We start from the raw sequence: 12,492 nt of genomic DNA, 5'->3' as shown, positions 1-12,492 counted from the left end.
TGTATTAACAAGATAAAGAACTAATCAAATTTTCATAAAGGTAGGTCTAGAGGTTTCGGAGATCTTGTAAAAAGAGTAAAAAAATGCCATTTAGCGGTCAAAAATTATCATTAGACATATGCATATCAAATTATCAGATACTTTATAGATTTTAACAATAAGTATGAATTTTGTTTACATTCCTATGGGTTCCGTACCAATGTTTATCCGTTAGAGGGCGACGCGGCGCTTACGCGTTTCGAAGTTTCGTCTCTATGTAGTTAAAGCAGTACGATTGCTTTGAAAAAAAGTTCAGAATTTCCAAAATATTTCATAATAAATTTTTCTTCAAAAAGTCGTTTTTTCGAATAAAATTAAATTTTTGTCAAAAATTTATAGTTTCTCAAAAATCTAATTTTTTCAGAGTATTTTTTTTTTCAAAAATGTTAATCTTTTTTAAAAAAAATAATTTTTGGTACGGAAAGTTCCAGCAATTTGCCTTAAGGCACGACTAGTTACCGTCTACTTTACCGTAGATTTGGCACCTAAATGTATAATATATTTGGTAAATCTATTATCTTACCAGGGAGTGTCTTGATTTGGAAAATTCCATTTTCTTTAGACAAAACGCCCATGTCTAAACATAAGATGATTATATTATTGTAAATTTACAATTATAATATTTGTACAATTATATGTTCAAAAAACTTGCCTGCTGCAACTTGCAAAGACTTCTGTACTAATTTTAGTCCTTCAGCTCTGCCTGCGTCGAAACCTTTCACCATGTAACTAAAATGGGAAAGAAAAAATTTGTAAATTGCTGATGAAACCAAATTATTGCTATCGATTTTCTGCTTCAAATTTTAAAGTACAACTTCGGTACGAAAGTTCTTATTTTATTAATGTTATTTAACTATATTATTTTGACCATGTAGATCAAAAGAAAGTCTACATCCTTTGTTGAAACTTACAAATTTATATTTTGGAAAAGTTGTTTGTAAATTTGGAAATGAGTCGTAATATGTGTTGGTAAGTACATAACTACGCCTGGACCAATTTGGCCAATTCTTTTTTTTAAATGTTTGTTAGTTTGATAGTTCTTACGGCGAGAAAAATCGAATAATCGCCGGGAAAAGCCTAAAAACAGCCCCTTTCTTTTTCACAATCAAACGTTTTCTAACTAAAACGTAGAACCAATTTGAGCTTTATTGCTATTATATAAAGTTCATATTAAATTACAAGCACTCACTGTATACTCCTCCTAAACGATTATTCGGATTTTGATAAATCTTTCTGAAGTTTGTTAAGGAAATTTTCTAGGATGTATGTGATTATAAAGTACTGGGATGTATGAGCAATTTTGTAGAAATTAATTTGAAAAAATTGCAAAAAACGACATGTCATTGTTTGCATTAAAAACAAATGAAAAATATCATCTGCCAAAAATTTCAATTATTTATGAACCCAGACAATGTTAGAATGTGTGCAATAAATGTATAATTATGAATAATGAAAATGAAATGTGTACGTTATTATTGACAAAAAAACAGCTGAGATGTGCCAGAAATTAAAATAATATAAGATACAGTATATGTATGGCAGATTGAATGATACACATATGGACAGGATATGACAAATTAATTCACTTAAAATATGAAATTAAGTATTAATCAGAGCCGGTCCTACCTTTAATGCAATTCTTGCGAAAAATATGAGCGCACTCCTTAGGGAGCCCCAACACAAGATTCGGATATTAAATTTTCAATATATAATATCTTTGCATATTTTACTAATCTTTTCACAATATTTTTAAAATTTGTAAAAATTTCACTTTATAATTACAAATGGGAAAGTAAAGATGAATACATACAATTCGGCCCTCACGATATCGAGTAGGAGAAGATAAGATGCAATTTTAGACATCTTAAATAATAAAAAAATAATTTAATTTAATCCCCCATGAAGTACCAGTGTTATGTTATGGTTATGGTTATTATTACCATTTAAAAGACTTGAAAATTGAGACTCATCATTTTATTTAAAGCAGTTCTACATTTAACATCGCTCATATTATAAATGTATATGCATTTTGGCGTGAAGAGTAATTTAAAAAACAATAATTATTATTTTTAGGTAAACGGTAAATATTAGTATATTATATTAAAAAATTGTAAACATGTGTACAGGACAACGTCTGTCGGGTCATCTAGTTTTTAATAGATGCGTTTTTCTAGGCAGATGTAGTTCTTTTACCTGTGCAATTTTTTGAGTTCTCGTCCATGTTCTGTATCAGGAAAATCAAGATTTGGAACTTTCATGTGTCCATTCCGAAGTCCAACTTCTTTTGCCATATAATGGATTACAGCCCTGTCCCAGACCTGGTCGGTGTGTTTCGCTTCTTTAAAAATAAACAAATAATTTAAATAAATAAGATGTAAAGTCTAGAAGATTTTGGATACAAAATTGGATTAAAGATAGTTTATTTTTATTATTTGCCCTGCAATAATGATTCTTTTCACAATAACTACTCACTGCCATCGTCAGTTAATGGCATTTCGCAAATCTCTGGTACTCGTCCAGGATCATCTATCGACCTTCTGCTACTTGAAGCAGACCACGAATCTAACTCATTACCTGCTTCATGTTTTCGAAGATCCGTTACAAATTTTTGACTGTGTCTTGTGGCCTTTTCCACCCATTCCCTGGTATCTCTATAAGCCCTGAAAATATAAATGGACAATTTAAATTTGAAGGCAATTATTTAGAAATATTTAATGAAGTCAAAACATCTTTAGGCGCGACATGGGTGTAAATCCGTACAAATGCAACGGAAATAGTTACGGCAAGGTCAAGTGAGAGTCATTTGCTCTCGATGATATGATGTCTATACGGGTGGATTCTGATTGGTCGTATTTGTGCGAGGATTCTTGGTATGCGTGACTTTATATGTGCGTACGTCACCGAAAGCGCGAAGCATATTGTTCATTTTCCGATGTTTCATGTCATTACATTTTAAGGTTAAATAGTAGTACAAATCTTGAGTTAATAAAAAATGTATGGATTGGAAGAATATTTTATCCCGTCGCCCATAAATAATTGTAGTGCAAATAATCGTAAATAATGAAACAAATGAAAAATCTGCTCTGCATAAGGAATGTAAGTTTATTGAAGTAATTTGTATTATTTATTACTTGTCGTTAACTGGTTCGGGCATGACGAGGACTTTGCGACCTTCTCTTGATTGTCTCTCGTCTTCGGTTGAAGAATCTGATGAAGATGAATCGCTTCCTGAGTCGTCTGAGGTGCTCTCTTCACTACTTTCGTCATCTGATATTGAGAACCTATTTTTGAAACGGACTTTTCCGACTTCTGGTAGTCCCTCGCCTAAGTCCCTAAGAGTAAGAATTTTTTTAATTGTGAAAACTGAAAGTAGAAATTTGTTTCTATTTCTAAATTTGTTTCTTCAAAAACGGCTGTACCGATTTTAAAAATTTTAAAGCCATTTTTGATAAAGACTGCCGTTGATTTGTTTTTCATGACAATCGGTCATTGTTTCTTTATAATTAACTGTTGCTTAAATATTTTTCACCGATTTTAATGCAACTTTGCATATTAAAAAAGTTCATGGCTTAAAACATTGATTTTCAAAGTGATATTTATGGATCCATGACACTTTCAAGGGATCTAAAAAAAATCAAGACACAAAACAGTTTGGGAACCTGTGGTCTAAATTAACATAATTAAAATATTCTAGGCCTACGAAATGTGATTTTATTATAACAATTGGTTAAAGTTTGAAATGATAGCAAACACCCCCCATATTCTGAGCTGTGTTTCGTACTGATTACCGTTGACCTGCACACTTAAATAAAATAAATTTTTGAACACGAAGTAAAACGAAATGTGTTAAATATTAATGTGATTACAAATAATTTAAGTTTGTTTGAAAGATTTTAACTGGAAATTGCATTGATTAGTTTTTAGTGAAATTTTATTAAGAATCTAACCTCAAATTTAACAGATAGCATTTCTATCTGATTTCTTATCGATTATTTATACATATCGGAAAGTTCGTGCAACTTACCTTAAGGCAAAATGCTACTTACAACTAATTTTTAATAAATGTGCAACACAATATTAAATTTGCGTTTTAAAAACGTCCAAATGACATTTGTATGTTTTGAACGTGAAGTTAACAGAAATATGGCGGCCCTCAGTTTGTCCATAAAATGTTACTTTATTTGTTGTATTATAAAACTACCTGTCCATCTTCCGAAATCCATATCTATACATTTTTCACAAATAATAAACCACTTTAACGAGCTACAACTTTTCTTTAACACTACTTGTATTTTATTAATTTTATTACTGCGATCTTGCATTTGTGGATATCAACGGTAATCCTGGTTCGTGAAAAAATGGCGGAATGTCAAAAATGTGTACAAACTTATTATTTTTACAAATTTATATTGTTTGTAGGTACTTACTCTTTAGAAAATGTTATTTGTGTGTTAGAATGCATCTTTTTTATTCACTGGTTAGTGTTTTCCACAAAATACTTATAATTTAATTTAGTTATTTAGCAAAATACTTCGCTAGTAACTGATGTGTCAGTTTTGACAGTTTTGTTTCCGATGTCAGAGAGATCGAAAATATAGGCGGGATGGTTTAACGAAAAGTAATAATAATGATATTATTAATAATGGTTATTATTGTTATAACAATATTAATATAATTAACAGTGGTTTTTAAGGTATTTGGTAATTACAAATATAGCTTTATTTTAATTTTATTAAGCGTTTCGTGAAAACAACATTCTTATTTATGACAGTATCTATGGCAGACATTTTAAATTAATTGTTTAAGTTAAAAAATATGAACAAAATGGAAAAAAGAATCTTTATTAACACAAACATAAAATAGTAATACAATAAGTTTCTGTATTTTATATACTGAATCCGGCATAATTTTGATTATCTTATGATTTTTTAAAATCGTGGAGTTACAACTGTCAACTTATTTAAATTCTCATAAATTCAAAATTTATTTCAAAGTAACACATAAAATAGAAGTTATAATATGTTCAAAAGTCAAAAAATCGGTTTTGCTAACTTTGTTTTCTTTCTAGTTATTCTTAATCTGTCTGAATCTCAAATAAATCATGTATACTTTTAATAACTGAATTGCAGATATTATTTATTCTTTATTTAAATTAAAAAGGCAGAATGCCACTTCACCTAGTTTCTTTAAATTTTTCCATTATTTAAAATTATATTTTAAATATCATTACAGATAAGATTTTTCACAAATAGAAACACATGAATTTATTCATCTACATGATCTTTTATTACAATAAAAGATTATTTACAATAAAATTAATATGTAATAAAATATATTACCCGACAATAACATTAAAATAATTATGATCAAAAACCATCATCATAAATATCTTATCAATACATAATACTCAATTTTTATTATTCCTAGCGATCTAAATCTTCTCTTTCGAGCATTAAAGGCAAACCGTTATCATGAATATCATAAATATTATATTATATACAATAGTTTACTTATAATAATTGATTTTTTATTAATCATAGTATTCTAAATCTACTATAGACATATCGATATCTTCATAATCATTACTTCTTTGGGAAACCTCTTCGAATTGGTTTTGCAAATTATTTAATCCTGAATCACTTAAATTGGGATTTGTTGCTTCTTTATTTACACTGTCATCATTATTTTTGGAAATATCATTTGGGTTTGGAGTTTCAACAGACTTATTAGTTGGAGCTGTTGTGTTTTCTTTACTATTAGTATTTGTTTCAGATTTGTTTTGCTTTTCTGATAACTCGTCTTGTAATTCTTGCTCTTCTCTTATTTCTCTCTCCATCTCTTTGCTAAACTTGGATCTCGGTTTTGATCTGCAATGAAAAAATAGATAGATGAAAAATGTAATAATGATACAATATATTTTGTGTATTATATTACCTTGAGCCCCAAAAATCTTTTATCTTTCCATGATTGTGATACTTCGATGTTACAGTAATTTTTGTGGATGGTTTACTGCCAGAAGTTTGAGCCAAAGGTTCTGTAATCTAGAAATATAGATTGATAAGTTAAATATAAAAATACTATACTATCTTTTATCTTACCAGTCTAGCCTTACAGCCCAGTTGTCTCGATTGCTTGCATTTCCAATAAGCTCTGCCGTTTGCATTTTTGTACCTTTGGAAACAATGTCCCTGATGAATCAATTGAGGGTACCCATGGGTGCTCAAAGTATAGACTAAAACATCTTCAATTTCTTCATTAGAAATGATCATTTCTTCTTCTGTTTCTTTATCTGACTTTGGTTTGTCTTTTGAATTATTTGAAGCTTCATTTTCTTTCTCAGAATTTATTGCTGCTTGATTTTTGGCTATAGTTTCTATTTCTGGGATTTGTACTGGATTAATTAATAATTGCAATGGGGTTTTCAATATGATAAATTGATTTAAAAATTCGGTTTGGTTAATTCCAGTTATGTTCTTTGGTGTAACAGAATCGGTGTTTGGGGTGTCTGATTGTTTTTCTTTGGTACCTGAAATAAAAATAAATAATGAATACTTTATATACATATATATATATCACAGGTTTGACCAATTTTTGACTTCGGAAAGTTAGAAATATATACATTTTTATATTTATTAAAGCGTGTTTTATTAAAATATTGTTAAAATTTTGTACATGTCATATTTGACTCTTATACTAGTTTGGCAAACTTATAAACTAGTCTTCTACACTTTTAAATTAAATTTTAAATTATTGACAAACTTAATTTATTTTAAGATATTTTAAAACATCTCATATTTTAGCAACATATCTTATTACTATGACTTAAAAATTATGTTTCATAAATATTACTTAAATAATGAAGTTTTGAATCAAGGGCTTTATAATAGATAATTGAATCACCTCAGCACATTTTACATCATTCAAATAAATGCATGTTTTTAAAATGCATGCAAAATATTTTTCTTACATATTTCTCATAACTTAATTATAATCTAATAAAGCTTTCTAAACTAAGTTGATGAATAATATCTGTATATACAATTCTGGTGACTGAAATTAAATTTCTGCTGCAAACTAAATTGCAAATTCCAAACAATATCAAGCAGTCTTATAATAAAATCAAAACCGTACAAATGTCTTCCACAAGTTCTAATTTTCATCTTTATTATTCTCTTGTTTGCGTTCCTCTTTCAAATTCTGTTGTGCCTCTAAACGTCTCATCCATTCTGCACAATCATCAGGCCCTGCTGTTGCTGTCACTCTCAACCGTCTTCTTTCAATTTCTGCAGTTCTATCTGGATGATTGTGATCTGAATTCCTTATAACAACACTATCGAATTGAGAAGTGGTTTGACATCGAGCCGGACATCTTCTTGGTCCTAAAAAATAGATACAATTAATAGTGATTATAACATTAAGAGGATTTTAGTTCTTTTTACCTTTTAAATTACAACACCAGTACCAGTGGTCTCCACCTCGCCTTTCTAGGGAATAAATTTGTGAGTCGTGTACCATAACATAGCCTCCCATTTTTGTGGGAAAGAATTCTACAGGGACGGGTGCTTCACTGTCTGGATTTTGAAATTCTTGGTCGTCTTGTGGTGTTATAGGGACTGTTTGAGGTGCCGTTGATGCTTTGTCTTGTTGGTTGCCTAAAAATTGAAGTTATTAAAATGATTTGTAAATGTAAATTATGTGTAATGTATAAAAAATTACTTAACTTATGCTATTCCAATAATAACTGAACGAAACACTGATTTAACTCACTGATTCTTTGCACAATTAAAAAAATATCTCACTCACACAATAAGGATTAATAATCATATTTTTTTTATTATGATTACCATGATTTTTATTAAAAATAAATTATTATAAACTAAAATAATACACAACATCTATGGTAAAATAAATAATATATAAAAATACTGACTTGTATTGTTAGAAGTGTTCAGATAATTTGAATTTTCAAAGATTTCATTGTCATCATCATCTTTATCAAAACCGGTATCGAAGTGATCATCATCCATGTTGCTGTCTTCCAAAACGGGCTCACACTTTGCTAATAAAAACATAATGAAATAAAATTATTGCTCAAATAATATCAAAACTAATTATTTATAATGATTAATACCTGCTACATAATTCATCTGACTTGTTGAAGCACCATCTTCTAATGGGTCTTCATCATTTTTTGATGAATTTCTTGTACCTAAAATATAATTGATTAATAATCGATTGGATAATGTATACATGTTTTGTGAATATTTACTTCTCGTATGACTAGTTCTCTTTCTATACTTGAGAGGAATATCATCCTCTGGAAGTTCTTTCCTTAAAGCCCTCTTATTCGCCCTGGCTGATCTACTCATGGATGTGTTTTCACCATTCTTTGTAGTACTACTGGTTTCGTTCTAAATAATAATAAATATTAGTACTTGTTGAATAAGTACAAGAAGTACTTTTAGATGCTTACATCATTTACACCGAATTCTGTAAGTCCTTTGATTTGCAAACTTTCTGCAATTGCAATAAAACTTGGGAGGTCATCTTGTTTAACATGGACCTCACCGCTGTACATGAATTGTATTAAATCTGTGAGGTTTTTGTAGGATATGTCTTTAAGAAAAACTGGAAAAGATACAAGATTGTTAGAAAAGTTTACTGATCAGTATTTTCCTTTGTCCTTTATTTAGGTTATGTGTCTACCTATAGGATGATTAGTAGCCGGAGTTTTTTCAAACAAGTTCTTAAAATACGGCGAACAAACAGCTAAAACAATTCGATGTGCCTGAATTAATTGTCCATCAGCCGATAATGTTACATCTGTAAAATCTCCTTTGGAATATAGAGAATAAAAACCACTCGATAAATTCTTTTTGTAATTGTTCCAACACAAAGCGTACTGGTCCGACATGATTTTAAACAATTAAAAACTTTCAGAATATAAATATATCAGGTGCACATAATAATTGATACATAAGAAAGTAAATAAAATTTTATATTTGCAAAAATATATTTATTTTTACAAACAAACACTGATCTTAAATTACAGCGTCTTTGTGGTGACACTTGACAGCTCGTAAATGACAGGATACCAACATAAGAAGAAAAAACTAATTCTGATTCAAATTTAAAATATTTTTGCACAAGTTTATAATATTAGTATATTTTAAAATGAAATCAAATAGTTAGCAATGGTTTTATTTAATTATATGTGCATATTACATTTCATATTTGTATAAATATGAATTTGATGTTGACATATGTATTAATAGAGTCTAACAATCAGGAGGAACTTCCTTAAATAACTTGAAATTTATTTAAAAACCTACACGTTTCGGCTGAATTTCTAGCGTTCATTCAGTGGAATAGAAATATAAAACTTAAATATACAGCGAATTTTAACTTAACTTACTTTGTTATTTGCTATTTTTTATTTTTTACACCTTTGCCAGGGTAAAAGTTCAATTGGTTCTTTTTAAGCTTTTATAGAGCTTATATATAAAAAACTGTCGAATCTAACTAGAATATAACAATAGATCTTATTAAACAATTGTATTTAACCCTCGAGAACTAAACAACAGTAGTCATGACTGTAAAAACTAAACTTTGGTATGGATTTTCAAAAATTGTCATTTATCTCCTGGTAACGACGTGGTAAGAATCAAGTTGATGACTAGTTATACATCTTTTTCCCTCTACTTTCAAATATCATTGTTAAAAAATTGTTTAGCTTTGCTGGTTTTTAAGATAATGGCGGACTTTAAAGCCCCGCTTTACCTAATATACTTATGAATGATATCTTTAGTTAGATTTTATCAATTTTTTTTTGGTGTCAAAAGATTCAAAATGACTAACATAAAACTAGTAAATTAAATTATTACGAAACTTTTACTAAGTTCAAAAAAATAACGTCTTAACACTCTTCAGTTGGTACCGCCCTCTATCTGTCCAAGATTCTTGTTCTTGTCAAAACTTCACTTCTTACCTCTTCTTCTTACTTCTCTCTTCTCACTTCTTTTCTTAGTGTCCATTAGTTCTTCGCCATGTTGCATCGTGTCAGTTTTGTCTTAAACAAAAACTCTTAAATTTCAATCAAATCAAACTAAACAATAATTAATAACATGTTTATAAAATTTCCAAAATTGTGCAAAAACAACTTGAAGAATTTTCAAGTGCCACACACGAAAATGGATTTACAGTGCCCGTAAGAGGAAAAGGAATTTAAGGTAGGATTTAGTAACAAATTATAATAAAAAATAGTTGTAAATTATTTGTTTATTGCTGGGTAATGGAGGACAAGTTTGTTTTTGTATAGGGTTAATATTTTTATGTTACAAGTTATTGTTAAAAGTGATAGGAATGCACTTTCGACCATGCAAAATTACCATATGCAAAGGTATTGTCAATTTGCACAATTTATATGTAGGGCGTGTAGAAATATATAATTCTGGGTATCAAATTATCAGGATATACTGCAATTGATATGTACCATAAATTTGAGTTTTATAGCTATAAGATAAACAAAAAATGTCATTACATTTTAAAATGCTAATTATATGCAGTTCATTTGCATTTTGAAACTAAATACTTTGTAGACTTTTGAAATAATCAATGCAATGAGAGAAATTAGATATGTGCAAGAATTTATTTATTTTGAACGTTGAAGACTTGAATTGATGGCAGGTATTAAATGTACCTTTTGAGGAATTTGAGGAATGTAGAGAATGTATACATCAGTCTAGAAAAAATATGAATATTAACCAAAAATATAATGAAATAATTTTACCTATTAATAAAAAGACTTGAGAATTTGAAGACAAGAAATTAAAAATTGGATTTTTTTTCCATTAGATCTAAATGCTAAAAATCTATAAAGAGCCCCAAAACTAAAAAAAAATCTTTGGTATATTATGTTTTCTTGATACATTTATCTAATTAAATTATCTAATAAAGTTCTAATGTTCTAAAATTCTATTAAAGTACTATATTAATATTTTTCGATATTATTGTGGCAATTAACGTGCTAAAGTATCATTTGAAGAATTTCCAAAAAATGTACTTATCGGTCCAGCAAATTTTAATTATTAACAAAAAAGTTTATGAAATAATTTTACTTGATAAGAATTGATAGTTAAAGGTCAAAAAATTAAAAAAATACATTAAGAAATATTATATATATTTATTAGAAAATTAATTTAAAGGTGTTTCAAAAAGTCCCAAAACTGAAGGTTTTTTTTATACTTGTTTTAAAATTAAAAACTTGAATAATTACCAGAAATATACATATCAGGATAGAAAATATTATAAATAATAACAAAAACTACAAATAATTTTTTTTTATTCCTACGAGATATTGTTAAAAAAAATAGCTCAAATACAAGAAATGTACTTCATTTCAAGGAATAAAACTATTAATTAAAACAACTTTTTCATGTTGAAGATTTTTTTTTGATACTGGTTTTAAAAATGAAGACTTTGATAAATACCGAGTATTAAAAGTACCATTTAAGGAATTTGCAGAGAATTTACACACCAGGCCAGAAAAATTGTAAATATCAACAAAAATAGAATAAAATAATTTTACTTAAGGCACAAGTTAGAGTACAATAAATTAAGTAATAACATTGAAGAATAAATTTATTCAGGAAAAAATATTTTTCCAGTGTGTCTTAATGGTAAAGGGTGCTTGAAATAGCCCCAAAGGTGAAGGGCTTTTTATGATACTAATTTTAAAAGCCAAGTGTCAGGAATTTAATGTGCTATTTTAAGAACAAACTAGTGGGGTGGGTGGCATCGTGCCTTAAGGCAAATTGCTGGAACTTCCCGTACCGTAACGAAATGTTCGAGGAATACTGAATGTTTTCAAATAGATTATTATAAATATTGTAACATTGTCTAATATTTATAAGAATTATAGAAACTGAATTGCAAAGTTGAAATTATTTGTTTCAACAAAAAACTAAAAAAAAAAAAAAAAAATGGAACAAAATTTTTTTTTTCCAAAATCAATTATTTTGTTAAGACAAGCAGAAAGTTTTTTGAATCATTCAAATCGGACGCTTAGTTCTCTCAAAAACTGCCATTTTTTACATATTTAGCTCCGTATCTTCGAAATGGCTGGGCCTGCCTTTGCGAAAAACTAATAACCCCTTCTCCCAATCATTACTAATTGAATGTTTTTTAGATCATTCAAATCGGATACTCCGTTCTCTCAAAAATTAGATTTCTATTTTCCGCACTCTTTGCTCCGTATCTCCGAAACGGCTGGACCTGCCTTTGCCAAAAACTAATCAGCTCTTTTCCCTATCAATAGAAATCGAATGCTTTTTGAACCATTCAAATCGGTTGATCCGTGCGCCCTAAAACGTGACTGGAAATTTGTATCCACACATACATACACACACATACACACACACACACACACACATTCATTTTTTCTGAGGTATGCCA

General features: G+C 28.8%; 1 protein-coding gene and 1 pseudogene across 1 annotated transcript; one reads left to right on the top strand and one right to left on the bottom strand.

The window, feature by feature from the left end:
* The window catches only part of LOC113366320, a 100,125-nt pseudogene that overhangs the window by 68,735 nt on the left and 18,898 nt on the right, over positions 1-12,492 (top strand).
* Positions 5,570-9,040, bottom strand: LOC113367876 (transcriptional regulator Kaiso-like). Its single transcript, XM_026609452.1, has 8 exons — positions 8,746-9,040; positions 8,513-8,667; positions 8,309-8,450; positions 8,171-8,248; positions 7,970-8,098; positions 6,138-6,565; positions 5,974-6,080; positions 5,570-5,906 (listed from the first exon to the last, which is right to left on the bottom strand). The coding sequence occupies exons 1-8, from the start codon at positions 8,951-8,953 to the stop codon at positions 5,570-5,572; spliced, it is 1,584 nt and encodes a 527-aa protein (XP_026465237.1). The 5' UTR covers positions 8,954-9,040.

Source organism: Ctenocephalides felis, unplaced genomic scaffold (genome assembly GCF_003426905.1).
Source record: "Ctenocephalides felis isolate EL2017-DRISC unplaced genomic scaffold, ASM342690v1 CF-g0.4_SCAFFOLD_01170, whole genome shotgun sequence".
NCBI lineage: Eukaryota > Metazoa > Arthropoda > Insecta > Siphonaptera > Pulicidae > Ctenocephalides > Ctenocephalides felis.
The sequence above is the reverse complement of the archived record's forward strand: the minus strand, read 5'-3'. Positions and strand labels throughout refer to the sequence as shown.